Raw genomic sequence first — 19379 nt, forward strand, 5'->3', positions numbered from 1 at the left:
ACACTTTTTTCTGGTTGAGGCCGACTTGTCTGTGAAGACAGACAGGTTTTGACTTGCAGTGCTGCTCAACACTGTACTTTGGATTTTATAAGATTTGTTCATGTTTGTTTGCGTAGCTAAAGGCCCTTCTGAGGCTGCAGCAAGGGAATATTTATTCCTATGTGATAAACAAATGCTAGTTTAGGTATGTGTTATCATGTTGGCAATCAAGGTGAAAAGTGTCACTTGTGTGACACACCTGACTTTATGAGTTATGTTGGTGTTCTATTTTGCTTTTAATGTTCTAATGTTTTTTATTGTTATAATGCATGTAGTGTTGCAGGGTTGAAGGTTAAGGTTAGAGATAAGGGTTGGGTTAGCAATTGTTTTGTATGAATTTAAATAAATCATTTAAATTGTTCATGAGATCAGGTTACAGATTTCAGATTTCTAAGTCATAACTCTCATGACACTCCCACCCGCACATTAAGGCTATGAAAGTTATTTTTGAATACTTTAAAAAGATTATATACTCATTTAACATTATAATATTGGTTTTACTTTACATTGTTTCCTCTGCATTTTTAAGAGATAAGATAATATTCCTATAGGTCTTTATACTTCGCCTTCCATGACACTGGGCGTGGTGAGGGTATATTTTCATGTGAGTCATAGCTGGCTTCTGCACTGTGGTCTCTAATCTCTTTGTATTATAAAGCTTAGGTGACCTGTAATGCTAGGTTTCCTATTTCTTGTAACTTTCTTTCATTAAAATGTTTTATTAACTGGCCCTAAATTGTAGGCCTAGGGTTAGATAAAGTAAAAATGCAGAGTATGGTGTATTCCTTGAAATGTATATCAACCCAGAAAACCTCTAAGGTGCTCTTTGCACATGCCTGATATTTAAATATCAAACTCAATGCTAAAGCCATCATTAATGTCTACAGGGATTCCAGAACTGACCTTTCTGTTTTATTGTTTTCTTTTTAGATATCATGGATGTAAGTGCATCTTTTCATACATGGGCCACATAATAACAGACTGGGACAAAGACCACACCTGAAACTCATGTGTACACTACAAGCGTAACTGACTGTACCAGTTCCCCTCACTTTTCATCTGCTTGAATCTTATCCCTGCTTTCTATAATGCTGAATGTGTAGAATGACCTATCAAACTGAACTCTTGCTTAGCTATTCTACCTATCACCTGTAGCTCTCAGCCATCTATGGCGCAGTTTCTATTACATAACTGAGTTTTAATTGCATGGGCCAAAGCTAATTTTTTTTCTCCAACTTAAAGTGGCCAAGTTATAATTTGGTGAGAGGGTCAACAATACTGAATGAAGTCCAAGACAGCTGAGTGCATCTGAAAACCAAAGCCCTCCATACACACTGAAATGTGTATTTATCTGCTCTTGTTAAATAGACAATTTATTATATTTTTATTGCTATTTCTCAGCTAGCAGATGCTCTTGATAGTGAAAATACACGAAGCAATCAAAGCCTTCAGCAGGCTGGAGGACCAACATGGCCTGGCCAACCCACTAACCCTTCCTGGCCTGGACAGCCTCAAAATCCTACTTGGCCTGGGCAACCAAGTGGGCAACCATACCAGCCCTGGCCTGGGCAACAGCCAAGCATGCCATCCTGGCCTAATCAGCCATACCAGCCAGCATTGCCTGGACAACCCAGCCAACCCAGTGCACCAGGGTGGCCAGGACCAGTTCCCCCAACTGCCCCGCAAAATGTGACATTGGTGAGATTGTAGTAAATATTGATTGTAGTTTATGCCTCTGTTACTATTTACAGTATTCTTCACAGTATATCTCAAATATCCTCAGACAAAGTATGTAACAGCATAAAATAGTAAAGCATACAATTTCTAAATATATATATCTTTACTAGACTGTCCCATTAGACATGCCTCTGCCTCATGGAGTATATGACAAGCTGCTCATTACCATCAAGGGGGAGGCCAAGCCAGATGCCAAAAAGTAAGAACGAACTGAATCCAGTGAGCAGTTCTCTCATCTATTCAGATGTAATTTTGTAGATTAGAAAAAGTAGACCTATAAAAGTCCATATGTATTTTGATTAGGATTATTTAATATACTAAAATTCTATTCAATTTTACCCTGTTCTCAGGTTTTCAATAAATCTGGCCAAAAATAAAGACATTGCCTTTCACTTTAACCCCCGCTTTGATGAAAATGGGATTAAGGTGCTAGTTAGAAACACCATGATAAACAACGTGTGGGGTGTAGAGGAAAGAACAGCTCCCTCATTCCCTTTCGTTCCAGGAAAGCCTTTTGAGGTTAGTATAATATTTGAATATGCTGATTTACTTTGGTTTAGTCCAGCTCACTTATGTGCCTATTTTGCATCTTATTACTTTCCTTGGCATAGTTTTGTTGTTTGCTAACATTTTACATAACTTTTCAGTGAATTGGTATGAACTGTCTCTCTTGTTAATTTTTTGTAGGTGAAGATCTTGTGTACTCCAAATGAATATAAAGTGGCTGTGAACATGGCTCACCTGCTTGATTACAAACATCGACTTCGTGAGCTCAATCAGATTAACCATCTCACTGTCTTCGATGATGTCAAAATTACATCTGTACATTTAGACTCCCTCCCCTGAGGGGGAATTTTGAATATTATGATGGCCACTTGTAGGAATTGTAGGGTTCTTTTTTTTTCTTAGCTGTATATCCTAAGTATGTGTGGTCATGTTTCCTGTGCCTGCCTGTTTGTATTAGGTAAAAAAAAAAAAAAACATTCTTGTATGCCTGTAATTTTATGATTACATAAAGTACCATTCACTTCTTTGCCAGACTTTCCCTCTGGCAGCACAGCAATGTTGTCTTGGTATATTCGCAACTTCTAGATGTCTCTGTTAATCAACTCTGTTAATGTTGCACATTTTAATGATCTAACTATCACCAAAGATTATTCTGCATTTGACTACTGCATTTTCTGATTTCTGAATTGATAATTGAAGTAACTCTGTAGAATGGTAAAATTACTATGTTATAGTACAACTGTGCAGATTGAACTCAGAAGACCAACCATAAGCCACAGGCAGGTGGCCATCATTCAAATTTGAGGCTATCGTCATTGAATGACGTGTTAGTCAGTGAAGACTTCTGTTGCTGTATACTAATATCAGGTATCATATGGTACTTAGCTGGATGATGCAAACTGTACATGCACAAACATTAAACACAATTATGTATTGTGACAGTGTGTCAGGTGAGACAAAAATGAAATGGCCCACAAGCTATCTTTATCCATCCTAGTCTTGAGACTAATTAATGACACATATGGTATTATCCATCGTATGTCTGGAAAGGAACTTCAACAAATTAGAAATTAAATGAATTTTTCTTTTTTTTCCTGGCCTTCACTTACATTACATTTGGTATTCATAGACATACAAGTAGCCTAAACTGGAAGGACTGTAGGTAATGGAGTTATAAAATACCTAACATTCAGGAGAAATTCTGCAGTTCAGGAAATTAACTTTCTATAAATTCACATCTCTCCCTTTTGTTCCCTGCGACAATTTTCTTGACTCCTACGCCCATGGGTCTTCAGAAAAGGGCCTGGAAAGTCATCACCCGACACACAAATTTGCTGTTGCGAATTTTGGAAAACACTGGACAATCCTCATGGTCACTAAAGGATCAGAATAAATGAGATGTTCTAAAAAACATATTGTGCTTTTTTTTTTTTTTAATTATTTAGTTAGTTACTAGGGGTGTCAAGTGTGTTTAATATGAACACACCCTACACTCCTAGATAAAAGGTTAAATCTAGCACCTTAAACCCTCCAGAGAAACCTTCAGAAGTTCTATAACAGAAGGTTTTCCTTTCACAAGGTTCCAGGTAGGACACATTTGGAAAACTAGACTAAGTAAACATCCAAAGAACACTTGAGGACCTCTTTCTTCTATGAATGTAATGTCTTAGCTCTTTGCTCTATTAAAACCCAGGCTGCCACAGAGTTCTTCAGTCAGGTCACTGCTGCATTTTTAATGATGGAAACATTTGTTGCAAAAGCCCAAGTGTAATATAACACAACTTGAATTATTAAACAAGTCCTTGTTTTGAGTGCTTCAAATACCTAGGACCTTTGAGGGGAATTTATTTGTGTTCTTAGTTTATTTCTAGAGCATTAATTTTTACCTTGCTCGTGTCTCTAAAAACATTCATACTTTCTGCCTTTAGAATAATAATATATAAACCTGTAACTTGATGTCATTCAGTATTCTGTCATTTGATGGGTTTCAGTTAGGCTTGTCTGGTGAAAGTGTGCTTAGGACTGACTGGAATGACATCAAGAAAGGATTAGAGGTTAGTTTATCATAAATACTATATTAGTTTTAATCTTTTTTTTCCATACATAGCGTCCAAAAATGATACTGAGGGAGCAAATAATTGAAACGTTGAAAAGGGCACGGCTTAGCAAACAACTCTATGTGTTTTCTTTGTATTTTTATGCAATAGCATAAAGGGGGAATAATATTCTGAACCCTTGACTGTGGTGCAGTATGGGAATGTGACTTGGCCCCTGTGTTCTGCTCCGCGGGTTTGTACGTGCGCGTGCCCGGGAGCGTGTACGTCACGTCGGCGCGCACCTATATCTGGCTCAGGCAGCTCGTCTGTCTCTATGCTGGACTGATTTTGGGACGCGGAGGCGCAGGAACTCACACTAAATTTACGGCTTAAAAGTGGATAGCACGATTACATGAATCCGCCTGGATGGTGAAGACAAAGAAGCGCGGTGTGGAATTTTTCCAACAAGTGAATTATAACGTCTTATTTCCGACTTTTTTGCCCAGGTCAGCTTGACTTGCTTCTAACTCTTCCTACTAAATGATCAAACGTTTCTGTATTTTTTTCATAACTGTATTCAAGACCCTTTAAAAAGTAAAAGCTGCATCTGACATTATTTTGGTCTAACTGTCTGTATGTTCCTGGCTGTAACTGCGTGTTCGTGGCTGATTGAGCTGTCGAGTGAAACCAGCTAGCTGGCCAAGTTGTGGTTCGTCAGATAGCTAAGCTAAGCTAACTACCCAGTGCTGCCTCTGTGTGTGTGTGTGTGTGTGTGTGTGTGTGTGTGTGTGTAATTAGCGTGCTAGTCGGCTAGCCACCTAGCGGACTGTTTATAGGATCTTCTTGAGCAGCCATGTAGTCTGAGGTGGAGGTTCATTAAGGTATTTAAACATCTTTTTTTATGTATAACCTGCTGACTTTTCATAAACTGAGGTGCTCGTGAACTTCCCACAGCTGTTTTCTCAATATTTTCATATTATAGCTAATGACGCATCTGATGAGTTAACGAAGCTGCCTCGGTAGCATCATAACACTGTCTGCCTTGACGAGTCTCTGTCAAACGTTACGTTAATAAACAACACTGGACTTTTATTCCCTCACTACGGTTATTATTTGGACTTTCCTCTAACTTTACTAACTTGCTAACTATATATTATGTAGCTAGCTGGATAGCTGACTAACGTATGGATACGCTAGAGAAATAACTTTGTGGTGTTTGCTGAGTTGAGCTATTTCCGTTGTAATAACTGCTTTATGTTAGCTAGCTCACAATAATAATGTCTTTTCTTGTCTTTGTCTTCTCTGGCCTAAAACAGGATAGGCTAGTTAATAGGTTATCTTGTGAAGTTTTATTGTTTTCCCCTTTGTGTTTGGAGTCACCTCCTAAGTATTATTTAATGTTAATACATATAGCAGTGTCAGGTTAATATAATGCGGTTGAGCTGGTGTTTCATATCTACTTATTGTACATCCTGGGTATGACTGCCACATAACACTCAGTTCATCTGCTTTAACTCAAGTTTCCTCCCAAAACACAGGACACTGTTTTTCACAGTCTTCAATTCAGGCTTCCAGCCAAACTTTGAACTCAAGCCTGGTTTGTGATTAACAGGTCTGCAGTTAACAACAGCAGTCGCTACCAAAGGACCTTTTTTTGGGTAATCAGGGAAGTGGGACGAGCATGTTGGAGCCTTTTGGTTGCTTTAATTGTAGGCCAGTTGGGAGAAGAGTGGGTTTTGTCTCTGTCTAGTCAATTTCAAACTCAAAACTTGGTGTCTGAAAATTATATACTCCTTTGCGGTCAGCTGTACATTTCTTTATCATTGACATATATTGAACAAGTGTGGCTGAATGCAGGCCATAATGTCGCCCTTTTGCCATAGGATCTGAAATCTCTCTTGTAATACTTATTACCTATTTGATTTATTTATTTATTTTGTATACAAGATCATGCAGTGACCTGACCAGATCTGCTTTAACACTTAACTAGTTTCTGAACATGACACCATGGTAATAATTCAAGATAACAGTTTTTTGAGACAAGAGCATGTTACTAAAATATGCAGTACATCATATTTCAATACAAGCGTATTTCATTTATGTAGTCACAGTTGACCAAGCATTATAAGCAATTCCAAACTTGGCATGTTTTGCCGTTTTTCTGCTATAAGAAGCAGTTGTCATATTTGAACACGTGGAACTGTGTTTTCATCTGATTGAGAAAGTGTCGTTGTGTAAAATTAAAAAAAAAAAAAAAAAAAAAGGTTTGTAGCCTGAAGCAGTATAAGGCCTGTTTGAGTGTCCTAGGCCCTCCAGCTCTTATAAGGGGTCATCTGATGACTGGTGTGGTTGTTTAGCTGGAGAAAACCTGTCTGCCTGCTTTGCCTGGAGTCATGTAGCAGAGGTCTGTGTGCAAGTAGGTGGGTCTTAAACTTCTTGACAAGCCTCTGAGAGCCACTTAAAAGACCTCAGTCTGGGTGAGGCAAGTTTTGTACAGCAGGTTGTGACAAGCTTTTTTCTTGTAGATTAGAGAAGTTCCATGTTGGTTGTTTCATATGATGCGCTTGTGTTTTCTTTTGCTAAGACTGCTGTCTCTCTTTTTTTTTTTTTTTTTTTTTTTTTGTAAAGGTGTTAGTAGTTTGTGGCAGGTAGTATTATTCTTATCAGAATGTGTCCATGTATGACAATGTTCTCATCAGATAAGACCTTTAATTGAGCAGATACACATATAGAGCCTGTGCATTCCCAGTTACATAATGCATTCTCCATTTATGCCGTTTCTGTTTTCTTCAGTGGTTGCTTGCACCCAAGTGTATATTTGTGAGCAGAGACACATGAGCACACATCCTCATGCTCTTTGTCCCTGGGTGTGTTCAGAGCTGTTACAGTGCAGAGCATTCCAGTAAGACTGATCTTTCCATTTACAGACACACTAGAAACACTAGTCTCTATTGAAACTGCCCTACCAGTGCAGTCTTGATACATTTTCTCAATATTCTCACATTCTGCTTTGGTTTAGGCATAGCCAATATTAACAATACTGTCTAAATATATAGTATAGTGCATCAGTGTATAGAGGTACACACAGAACAGCCATTTTATAGAGAGAAATCTGGCTTGAGACAACACAGTGCTGAAACAGTGCATGGTAATGATCAAAGCTTTACACCTCAAGACAACAAACTACTGCTTCATGTTAATGTTTTCTTTTTTTCATGCAAACTGTCTGCAAAAGACTGGTTGGGATGTAGGCATATTTGTTTATCTGACATTTAGGGCCTGCCAATATATAACAGTATATTTGCTCATACACTGTTGCTATTGTGTATTTCAAAGATCTTGCAGGTATAGTAGATATTTTTATATCTGTTATAAATTCTGAGCAGATGAGTTAGATGTTAAAAATGTTTAATATAGTAAAATATTTACAGAAAAAAAGAATTTCCCCCTTTTCATTGTTAAGTGATTATTATTGTAGACATCTAAGTAAAAGTACAATTGAACTCAGGTTTTCACAGATTCTTTTTAAAAATGTTTTGCTGGCAGTTTGTTAGCAAACCTGTATGGGAGAATGCATATTGTGTATCATGGAAATGACTCACCATCATATGATATTTTTGTCCTATCCCCCATCCCTATTGGCTTTCATATGTTCTTTTAGAAGCTGTTACAAAGCCAGTGTGGCGTTCTCTAAGGAGATGTGAAATTCAGAGCCTGGACTGCTGTAAAACAAACTATCATTCAAGAGTTTTGTGATTTTCATTGGGAAAGGGCTCCCCTTGGCTCAAGGAACACCGAAGTTGCTAACTTTATCAGGAATATGATTGATTTATTGATCTAATACTGGGAAAGTGAGCAACAAGAAAACCAGACTTCAGGTTGTTTACTTGAAATATAATGTGGCCTAGCGGTGATGACGGAATGAAAGCAGGTTAGTATTTCTCTTTTTCATTGTTGGTCATGTTTTCACAAACTGAAATGTCTACCTTAACAGAATTAACATTTAATGTGTGACCTTAAGAGTTGGCATTGAATGGTTTTAAACTCTTACACTTGAAAAAAACCTTCCTTTCTGTCAGTGAAGATACTGAACTTCTAACCTAACCTTTTGTAACCAAGATGAAAATTGCAGTCATTAGAATACCATGTCACAGAGTATTTTGCATTTGCAAATGGAAAACAACCTTCTGGGTGTGTTTGAAAGAGAAGAACATAACATGGGCATCATGTTTTACAAGAGGGCAATTTGTTGCCCCACAGCTCCAAAAGTGTACTACATTTTAAAAAGTGCCTGTATGCCTTGAAAGAGAACAGGGATGAATGTCAAAAACAGGTCCACAGTGTTTGCCAAGTGTGTTGAAATAGCAAGACCACAGTGTGGGGAACAAGAATTTTCAGTTTTAGTTGCAGGTCTCTTGACAATAGAACTAGTTAAAAATATCTGAAGGCATAGCAGTTTGGTAGATACAGGGAAACTGGCACTGTGTGTATCTGCATCAGTGCTTCAGTGTATTTCTTTTACTGTATTGTCTCTGACATGAGATATATATATAACACGCACACACACACACACGTTTTAGGTTGTATACACACCAGGATCAGTTTGTAGCAGCTGGCCTGTTTTAGAAATTGCATTGTGTAATCTTGCTGGCTCCACCTTTTGAATGAGTGCCATTATTATTCAGAAAGTTCAGGTAGTGAAGTGCGTGTTGAAAAGCTTGTAAAGGAATGTGCAGTCTATAAGAATTGTCCCAGCACATCATTTTATGCGTTTCACACAGTTCTGTGTGGTATGCATTCTCATTAGTGGTAGGTTGAGGTGTGTGTGTGTGAGCGAGCAGTGGGATGGTGATTGTATGATCTGGCATCTGTCTCACTTGTCATGATATTCTAAACGTATTGATTATTATTACCTTATATAGACATTTGAGGACATTGCATAGCCATTGGCTCCTCATTAGACCTCCTTATTTTATCTTCAAGCAGAGCTGTTCATGATGGTGCCAGCCATTCAGCTATAAGTTTAGTTCAGGAGGTATCAGTTTCTACAATGTGCTGCACTGGGAGTAACAATGTATGCATTTTAAGGCTGTTTTATACTTTATAAATATACACATATTTGTGAATTGATCTCTCAGTGCAGGAAGGGATTTATGGGTAAGTGTGGTGCGCAGAGATGGAGAGTGCTGTAATCTACAGTACTGTGTGTTAACCAAAATTCACCTGAGCGCTGTTTAATGTGCAGCACTGTTGTGGTAAGGATGTGTATCTGGTTTGCTCGATTGACGCAGTGAAGTGTATCTTGTGTACACAGAAACATGACAAGATATTGTTACCCCTATTCTGAGGCTTTCCGAGGATAATTCTTTAATCTGTCTAGATAGTATTTATTGCGCCTTTATTATATATGGTGATTATTTATTTATTTTTTTTAAATACCTAATAGTGTAGTGTCTGTGATTTAGAGCCCAGAATTAGCGTTGATCAGCTGCTTCTCTATTCATTCTGCAGTGAAACGTGAGATTTTCATTTAGTTCATTTTCTGCCCCCCTAGTTTTCATGTTTCGTTTATGTATGAAGTCACTTCTGCAACTACCCACGTGTTCACAAACACTTGAACATGAGGTATAAGCCAGGCCTTGCTGTTTTCGCTTTGCTGCACACTTAGACTGAAGTAATTTAATTAATTTAAAAAAGCAGATGTTGAAGAGCAATTAATAGTAGAGATTATATAATTAAATATATATGAAAATTGTTAGTACATATTCTTAAGTAGTAATTTATTTATTTATTTATTTATTTTTAAAAGATATTTTAGTGACTTGGAGTATTAAAGTGCCCCTTTATTTACACTGTTGCCTCAATGGCCCTGGCAGACCAAGATTGTACACCAAGCCAGTGACATCACATGGGTGGGGAGGGTGTGGAGACCGTTGGGCTGTGCAGAGGTCACGTCATTGAACAGGGGGTGTATTACAGAAAGATCCTAACTTTAGAATCCTATCTTATCTGTTTGGGAACCATTCTAATTTCAGTTAATACCTCATTTAGGACAAAAGATATTACAGAATAACATTTCCTAAGTGCATTATTTTGTCATAACTACACATAGGAAAAGGGTAGTTCAGAAGTATCCTTTTTTTTTTTTTTTTTTTTTTTTCCCTCAAAAGGTGATTTTCAAAGTGAGGTTGCTTCTATAGCAAAAATGTCACAACCCGGTATATCTAAAATCTAACAGAAGTGGCCAAGGCAGTTGGTGCTTTAGCGCCTACCTATATTCTGTTGGCAAATGTAAGGGGAGAGGAGCTTTGAGCCACCAAAACCAAGTTTTTCTGTGCAAGTAGGATGCGGGGGTAATAGGACTAGTTTTAGTAGTAGGCTCACTCTTTCCAGTGAAGGCCCCTAGTGGAGCAGATGAGGCGCCGTATGTGTGCCAAAAATGGTAGTATGCTCTCAATGTACAGGCCAGAGGAGATCACAATATGATTATATGACATTTGGTGGCAAGGTGGCCTGGGGCAACACATGATGCCTTCATTTTTAATACAGGGTAGGCTAGGGTTAGATTACAGATTTCATTAAATTAATTAATAAATATTTGAGCACATCAGTGCAGTTATAACCTAAACATTTGTTTATTGCCACCTAGCCACTAATTTCTTGCCTATTTAAATTACTATATACTGGACTTTTAAAGGTTATTTTTACAATTATGATTAATGTACACCATTATACCTCATTAATAAAAATTACTGGAATACAGTTAACATATTTTATTAGTTGTTCCTGACAGTATACTATTATGATCACCTTTTAACCTTATTTGTTAACTGTATAATCCTTAACACAAAAGCATTTATTGCAGTGACATTAATGCATATCTGGAGGAAATTGGGCAAAATGGTTTTCTGCTAGGTCATTCAGGATATCCTTTAAAGCCATTTCTGATGACTCTTGCAAGCACTGGCAGAAATGCGGTATGAAGTACAACTGTAGATCTTTAATACGGGGGTATAAGGTATTAGGTAAAATCCTAATTTAACTTGTCAGATCTAAAGTCATAAGATAGAACATTTCTGTAATACGGCATCGAATTTAAATGCTGTGATTGCCTGTGGAGAAACCATTTAGAGCAGCATTTAAACTGCTTTGTAGATGATGCTTAAAGCAGCTCACTCTATGAGTTTTTTTGTGTGGTTAATAACCATCTCTGTTTTGAACACTAATATTTTATCAAGCTCCTTCTAAATTAGGCTACATAATTATACAGTTAACTTTTTGTGGAAAACACAAATTCAGTGTCACAATCTGGAAGAACAGTTTAATGTATGCCTGAATTAAAGTCTCAGTAAAAACTGTCTGACATGCTTAATCTAAGTCGAGGTCCCAATGTTTGTTGGCGAAATTTATCACCAAGTTCCTTGTACTGGTTGTTTTGCAGTGGAGGGCTTTATAACAGCTTTTGCATTATGGGTTTTGTTGTCTGTTCATGGTTAGTATCTAAGCATTTTTATCAGGTAAGAAAAAATCTCACTCTGAGCCGTCTTTTCCGCATGTTGAGGGAGAGAAGCTTGCTGCTCGAGCCACTGCGAGTCACATTGGCACATGAACTTTTATCAGCCTGTAAGTAAAATGCATCAGATTAGAATACATCAGAGCTGGTGTATTTAAATGCAATATTGAAAGTATGTAATTTTATCGAATCAAATTGCTTGCCATATTCTGATATTGAAAAACATCAGACTTTTGACACCTTGTGCATCTCTCCTGTGCAGTACAGTGAGTGTCATGGGTCACCGTGTGGACTTGTGGATGCTGAACATCTCCCGTCCCAGGCTGTTACCTCTTATTCCAAAGGAAGCTTTTGTTCAGGCTTAAGTTGTCATCATGGCTGACTTATCTCTTTGAAACAAACTGGTTGCCTGTTTAGATGCTCCAGAGTGGGAGTGCAAGTACAGAAGGGTATCTGTATTGTTTGTATATGATTGTTCCTGCTATAGTTTGTGTCCAATGTCTTAATTGTTGGAATAATTTTTAATGCATCATTGCACTTCTGCAGTGTTGGTTTAATTGTTTTTACACAATCTGTGCTACTATGAGGTATAACAACACAGCTACAGCACTTTTTACCCAGTTAGACTTTGTGGTTGGAACTAAGTACTGTACAGAATTTTTTTATATGTCCATAATATACATGCATAATATATAATTATGAATAATAATAAGATTGATTGATAGATAAGATTCATTCCTTTTCATTAGGCTGAGTGTTATAGGATGATTATAACAAGGACAAGAGTGGCATTTTATGCTGGGTGTCTACTGAAAATCCTTTTGAATCTTAAAAAGATGGAAAGGGAAAGTTTAAACACTCTTCCTAATCCACACTAACATGAGCAAATCTGTATGTTTTGCTTTTCCAGCCACACTTGGTGTTTTCAACTACCAAAAAACATCTTTTTGAATCCACTCTTCTAAGTAGATAAATATGAAACCACCACTATGTGTGACTGTCATATGATCTCTACAATTCCAAAAATGACAAAACTTATTGTGATGTATTCTTTTTTTAGAAATCATAATTTCATGTTACATATAGCATACAAAAGATGCTGGGGTGCACAAGAACTCACTTTCTTTGTTTGTCAAAACAAATGGAAATGGTGGAAATGCCATAAATGGCCATGACTCAGGGCACCCAAACACATGTCCACCATGCTAGTTTCACTGTGGATATGAAACTTGGAACCTGAGAAACTGACTCAAAACACTAGTGTGGCCAAACAATGGAGTAGTTTTTAAAATGATCACTGTGACCTTAAACAGTGAGAACAGAATCCTTAACAAATCAGCTTACTTATTGGTTACTGATTCACTCATCCCACCTTGAATACTGACCCGAGATTGACCTAAGGTTTTTGCAACGCTAGATTTTATTGTTGCACTGGTTAATACTGAGTCGAAGAAGTTAGAATTCAGCAAGTTTAGTTATCCAGAGAACCTTCTGTAAGGACTCACATGGGCTCACCTGCATATTGGCCTTCTTCATGGCTTATGGATACTAATGGAGTGTATAGAATTGAAGCACTTGAACAGTGGTGATGTTCATTTGCAGAAAATCTTTTCGGTCTCCTTTTTGAAACTTCCTTTTTAAAAAAAAAAAATAAATCTTTTGCATGTTCACTCTTGTCCAGACCTCTAATCTTGCCCATGCTTTTGTATGTTGGAATGTTGCAGTGTGGCTGAAGGGCTGAGACTGGGAGAGAGACACCACTCTGCACTGGAGGGAGGAGCCTAATGCCTCAGAAATGTGAAACTATCAGCTACTGTAGTCCCACCCCTTACAGGGAACCAAGGAAACAAACCTCCCATCCACAGAAAATCTGGAGGTAAGTTGTTTGTTTGGGTTATTCTTTTTTTTTTCAGTTTATCAGAAGAAATCTGATTCATCAGAACCTTAAATAAAGAATTTGTAAACAGAATTTATTGTGTCTCCTGAGTTACAATAGAGTGAGGCAAATGATTTAGGCAAAAAGCCTGAAATTAAGTTTCTAACACATTACATTTTTCAAAGAATTATACATTGCTTTAGCAAAAGACCAAATAAACATGTGTACTGATTCTTGAAAACCCAGATGCTCTGCATTTGCTTGGGTAAAATGCTGTTACATTTTTAATTGGCATAAAACAGACTCCACAATTGTGACTTCACCCTTGTTTTTTCCTGAGTTGGACAGTTTCCTTGGCAGGCCCCTGAAGGGGAAGTCATGGACCTTTACAAGACGCACTGCTGAATTCAACATGAGCTCACCTAATCATTTAATATGACTCATTCCTTGGTTTAGCTTTTTTATTGAAGTCTGTTTTCTTATCCTACAATGCGCTTCTACTTTTTTCCGTTTGAAAATTATCATTAGCTCACATGTTTTGGCACAGTGTGTTAAGGAAAGTTTGAGTCCTGTAGGCAGGCAAAGCCTTGGGCTAGGGCTATGTTTTTGCCAGATTGTGTAATGGATAAAAATCAATCTTGGAGGGCTAGATATGAGCAGACTACTCTCCAGTGTGATACAACTCCCACCCAGCAAGTGCTCATGTGCAGGCTGGGAGGTAGTGGTGAATGGAGCAATACCATGAAGTCGAATAAAGATAATGGCCACTGAATATTCCCAAGCTATTTTGAGCTTTCTGTCTAGAGGTGGGTTTCAGTGCACACAGATGTATAAAATGAAATGTAGTTTCATAAAGAACTACCAGTATTTTCCTGCATACACAGAGGGGGTGATGAGCTCTATTCTTTCCACCATATGAAAGATGGCTCAACATGTGGATTCCTGGCACCTGACAACTACACAAGATTTAGTTCCACACTTAAATCAGTATCTGTTTTTTTTAAGCTATATAGCTCTACAGCTGCTAAGTAAGGGAGTCAAAGTGAGAGTTGTGGCAGGAAATGTCTGTATCCATGGAGAGATATGCCAGCATTAACTTGCCACATGAAATGAGATTTCCTGTGTATCCCACGTAACCATCAGTGAAAAGCTTTTATATTTGCTTTATTTTAACCAACCCATTGTGACACCACTATGCTCAGTAACAACTGTCTACACACTACAAATGTCATACCAAATTAGAATGAGAACCTGCTCCATACTTATCATTCCAATTAGTGTGTCCACACTGAGGTGGAATGCCTTATAAGCACTTGTCTGAGAGGCATCCCACACAGCTGCTCATGGTTGTTCTCTCACAGGCTTTTTGGAGCAGCTGGGCGTTGGTCAGCTGACTGCTTGTGTAATACCCCAGCTGTGTCTGGCTCTGAGTGGTTCTGGTCCTAGTATTAGTCCAAGTGCCAAAGAGAACAGCTAGCGTTTGTTGCGTTGACTGCGACACCACCAGAATTCTCCAGTAGCATACTTGTGCTCTGCCTTAGGATCACTTAGTAGGGCATCAAACACTTGTAGTGTTTCAGGTACCATGAATATCTAGTGACTGTTTAGGTTCTGAACAAAGGTTTTACAATGGGTACAACTGTTCAAATTATTCTATATTCGCTGAATCCTAAAGAGATTCACCTGAGTAAGATTTAAACAGAGCATTACATCTCTTATTAATTGTGACTAAATTGTTTGGAGGGGACCATAATTCATTTCCCTCTGTTTTTAGGTTTTCAGCCATGCACCTCAAGCCATACCCTAAGCCACAGGATAAAGAACATCATCAGGACAGGGGACAGGATGGCACAGGAAATCTTGTGGGTCAACGGGGAGTACTTAGAACTGAGTGGGGTGTTCGCCAAGCATGCAGTCTCATGGGTTCGCCTGGCAACGGCACAGTCAACCGGTACCCCCTCAGTGTCATCTCCACCAATACTCTCCGTTGTACCACCAACAATAACAGTACCCCACCCACAAGAGGAAGTGGGGGTTTCTCAAACTCATGGAGCCATAAGAGCAAGATATCCTCCTCTGTCACTACATTCACTAGTTCATTAGTGCTACTCTCCTCCTCGACTGACATGGAGAATGAAGGCTCACTAGGAATATACCAAGGTGAGGATGGAGAGGGATCATTAGACATATGGGCAGTCATTAAACCTGGGAACACCAAAGAAAAGATTGCAATATTTACTTCCCAGAAATGTAGTCATGTTGCAGCAGGTAGCAATGACAAAGTTTTTGAGAAAGAGGGGATTACAACAGATTTGCGGACAGTATCAATGAAAAGCAAAGGTTGCTGGGATGGTGACTGGTCTATGGCAAAGCGAAGAAAGCGGTCTGGAAATCTAGAAAAGTCAAGATGCATTACTCCTCCAGGGCAAAAGTCTGAATTCTGCACAACACTTTTGAACTCCAGCAAAAACTCAAATGCTTCCTCTGGTATAGCTGGGGAGATTGTGAAGACAGATGGAGAAGAGAGTGGAAAAACGATTTCTGTGGTTGAAATGGTGGCCTACTTGGAACAGAGGGCTAGCAATCAACGTGTAGACCCGAAACGTCCATCATTGCGAAGCTCCAGCACAATTACTCTGTCCAAAGGTCTATCACTGCTTCCTCCAGCTGAACAGGTATCTAAAGGTCCACAGCTGTCAGAGGTCCATGAGGAAGAGGAATCAGTGCGAGTGCTGGACATGGTTGCCAAGCTGGAATCTCAGTGCCTCAGTAGACAAAGTGTGAGAGAAGGAGGAGACCTCTCTCGCAACAACAGTCTGCGGAGGAGAGTGGGACGTGTTTTGCTGGCAGGATCTGAACCATACTCTGCAGTCTTGCCTAGCCAGGAGGCGTTGCCTAGCCTTCCTCAGGACGAGAGAGCTGACAGTCACTCAGAGCAAGTTGCTAGTGATGTAGATAAACCTAGAGCCCCACCAGAAGCCTGTGTGCCTGTGCACTCGGAGCATTTTGCACTCAGAGTAAGGAACATGACCGAACAGGAGACATGTGTTAAAGTAGACACAATAAACAGCCTGTGCATTCTGGCTAATCAGGCCAGCTCAGAGACCCATGAGTGCATTGAGGAGCCTCTTCCAGGCATGCTGTTCTTTGCTCAGTCTCCCCCTCAGGCTCCTTTGGAGCAGCGATGTTACTCTAATTCTAAGAATAGCTCCATATCAAACAATACAGAGGATTCTTCTAATGACCAAAAGAATGAACAGAGTGGGGCACCACCACACAAACAGGCACTGGAACCTCCTTCTGCTGATGTGTCTTTTAGAGAGGAGAATATGAATAAATTGGAGGACAGTAATGATTTGGAGGAAATGGAAGAAGAGTTTGGTGTAAATAATCGGGGTCCTGTGCCTTTGCGTCGCCTAGTGTCTCATGAATTCCTGGAGACCCGCTTTAAGATTCAGCTCCTCCTGGAGCCCCAACAGTATATGGCGTTTCTGCCCCACCACATCATTGTCAAGATCTTTAGTTTGCTGCCTACTGAAAGCCTGGCTGCCCTCAAGTGCACCTGTCATTACTTTAAATTCATAATTGAGAGTTATGGTGTGCGCCCAGCTGACTCCCGCTGGGTCAGTGATCCACGCTATAAAGACGATCCCTGCAAGCAGTGTAAGAAGCGCTATGGCCATGGTGACGTGTCACTTTGTCGTTGGCACCATAAGCCCTACTGCCAGGCATTGCCCTATGGCCCAGGCTACTGGATGTGCTGCAGGGGGGCCCATAAGGACACACCTGGTTGCAATGTGGGACTCCATGACAACCGGTGGGTCCCTGCCTTTCATAGTATCAATATGCCAATTTATAAAAAAAGCAGGGACAGTGAAGATGATGTGTAGTGTGCTGGAATGAGATGGTGTATGAGTTCTTTTTTTTTTTTTTTGTTTGTTTGTTTTTTTGTTTTTTGCAAGAAATGTGTCCACATAGCTGTAACTAGTGTGGGTGAATACTGGTTCTTGTGCCTCTGCTGCCATATGAGCATGTGATTTTTGGTTCATTTTTTTATGTTGAATTAGCTTGCATCCACACTGCTGAAACTAACCAGATGGATGGCTGTATTTTCGCCTCTGATTCTCCCCCTGCCTACCAACCACCAACACGTCTTTAGAGCCTACTCAGGTCCTTAAAGTTGATCTGCACTTTAACCTTTAATTGCTGAATTCTTGTAAATTGTCCAGGGTACTTTCAGTTGTTTTTACTTTCAACAAGCATTAATTTGTGTCGCACTAACTTATTTCCCAGAGAACACTTCAAAAACATTTCCCATTCACTCTCATTTAATATATTAGACACAAAAAGCCTAACTTTGTTTTAGCATACATTTCATTACAATTAATCCATTGTTCTTTTAATAACGGACAAGTTTGCTTAAAGAGCTCAATATAGATTAATATCTGCCCCTTTGCCCATCATATAATTGTAATAGCTATAAATGTTCTGGGATCATGTACTAGTTAGCATTGTTTCTGGCTGGTCTGAAAGGTGATCCCAGTTGTTTACACTGTACATAGCAGAGACTTATATAATAATAGGGTGAAGAGTTTCTATAACTTGGAATGGGTCTTTGGGTGGAACACCTTTTCATGTCTGTCTGTATTCCACATTGCTTTCTCTAGATTTACAGTGTTTTGTTAAACTGTAAAGTAGCAGTGTGCATACATTCAGCTTATGTATTGGCACCTCCCTGGTATGAAGCAGTGTTTCTCACAGGGAAACCTTGGAATGTAGAGAGGCTGGCCAAATGCATTATCTTTCCCACAACAACATATATGGCCTCTGAGTTGGGGGGGGGAAAAAGTATCCATTGCAATGTAAAGAGAATTGTCTCCAAAGTGCGTTTCAGAGTTTTAAAGAGCATCATTATAATACCTGTGCTGTTTCTGCCTTATAAGGCATTTTACTTCAATAAAGTGTATTCCTGGAAGATTTGTAAGCTGCATTGTTTTGCTGTCATACCCTTAAAACACATATGAGTTGCAAACATGTAATGTGAATATTATGTAAGCTTAGAATAAAATTGGGAGAAACAAATAACATGATTTCTACTATTTTGAGATTATTTTGAGATGGTAAGATTATTTTGTGTTCAGGACTGAAATATCAGTGTAAATTTGGTGGTCACAGCTATATTTTGAGAGTGATTTATTTTCTATAGTTAAAGACTGATCTGGAGTGTTTATGGATGAATCACAGTTAAGCAATGTGAAACTGTTTTTACACTCATCTCCTGGATCTGTCCTCTCAAGATAGGATTTGACTAATCCTGCTTTGAGCTATATGGAAATAATATGTAAATACTTAATGTGTGGGCAGAGAAATATATTGCCAATATCCAAGTACTGACACATATTGACCCCACCACAGCCCTTGTATCTTCTTGGTATTTCTTTTTCCCCATAAATGATGGCCATGAAGTGCACAGTAAACTGAGTGGATGAATATGTAAATTCACTGGGCAATAAAGTGCATGAAAATATCTCATTGTTTCCCATCTTTCTGAGTCCAAATAACTAAACAATTCCTTTTTAGACTCTTGGCAAATAACGTCACAGTAATCAATATAATGTCAATGGTATAATTTTGGTAATATTAATACCTTTCAACAATCACTCAGGATTAA

General features: G+C 38.8%; 2 protein-coding genes across 5 annotated transcripts; both read left to right on the plus strand.

The window, feature by feature from the left end:
• The first annotated feature begins 969 nt into the window (after window positions 1-969).
• On the plus strand, window positions 970-3546 carry lgals3b (lectin, galactoside binding soluble 3b). The gene is made up of 5 exons (XM_026934166.3): window positions 970-980; window positions 1441-1737; window positions 1887-1975; window positions 2127-2295; window positions 2464-3546. The coding sequence occupies exons 1-5, from the start codon at window positions 975-977 to the stop codon at window positions 2620-2622; spliced, it is 720 nt and encodes a 239-aa protein (XP_026789967.1). The 5' UTR covers window positions 970-974; the 3' UTR covers window positions 2623-3546.
• A 1006-nt stretch (window positions 3547-4552) lies between these two features.
• Window positions 4553-19235, plus strand: fbxo34 (F-box protein 34). Of its 4 annotated transcripts, none has more exons than XM_026934162.3 (4): window positions 4553-4825; window positions 7981-8250; window positions 13557-13708; window positions 15483-19235. In XM_026934162.3, exons 3-4 carry the CDS (start codon window positions 13617-13619, stop codon window positions 17596-17598), a joined length of 2208 nt encoding a protein of 735 aa, XP_026789963.3. In that variant the 5' UTR covers window positions 4553-4825; window positions 7981-8250; window positions 13557-13616; the 3' UTR covers window positions 17599-19235. The 4 variants fall into 4 exon arrangements, with proteins under 4 accessions (XP_026789963.3, XP_026789961.3, XP_026789965.3 ...); XM_053237356.1 differs by lacking the exon at window positions 4553-4825 and adding an exon at window positions 7113-7221; XM_026934160.3 differs by lacking the exon at window positions 7981-8250 and having other exon boundaries at window positions 4554-4825.
• The last annotated feature ends 144 nt before the right edge of the window (window positions 19236-19379 follow it).

The sequence above is a fragment of the Pangasianodon hypophthalmus genome, chromosome 10 (genome assembly GCF_027358585.1).
Source record: "Pangasianodon hypophthalmus isolate fPanHyp1 chromosome 10, fPanHyp1.pri, whole genome shotgun sequence".
NCBI classification, from domain to species: Eukaryota; Metazoa; Chordata; class Actinopteri; order Siluriformes; family Pangasiidae; genus Pangasianodon; species Pangasianodon hypophthalmus.

Bases quoted from the DNA above. Each gene is read 5' to 3' on its own strand.
- lgals3b (XM_026934166.3), top strand. The intron at 1,976-2,126 runs GTAAGAACGAAC...CCCTGTTCTCAG, and splicing joins GCCAAGCCAGATGCCAAAAA to GTTTTCAATAAATCTGGCCA. The intron at 2,296-2,463 runs GTTAGTATAATA...AATTTTTTGTAG, and splicing joins TTCCAGGAAAGCCTTTTGAG to GTGAAGATCTTGTGTACTCC.
- fbxo34 (XM_026934162.3), top strand. From the start codon at position 13,617: ATGCCTCAGAAATGTGAAACTATCAGCTACTGTAGTCCCACCCCTTAC. The intron at 13,709-15,482 runs GTAAGTTGTTTG...CTCTGTTTTTAG, and splicing joins CATCCACAGAAAATCTGGAG to GTTTTCAGCCATGCACCTCA.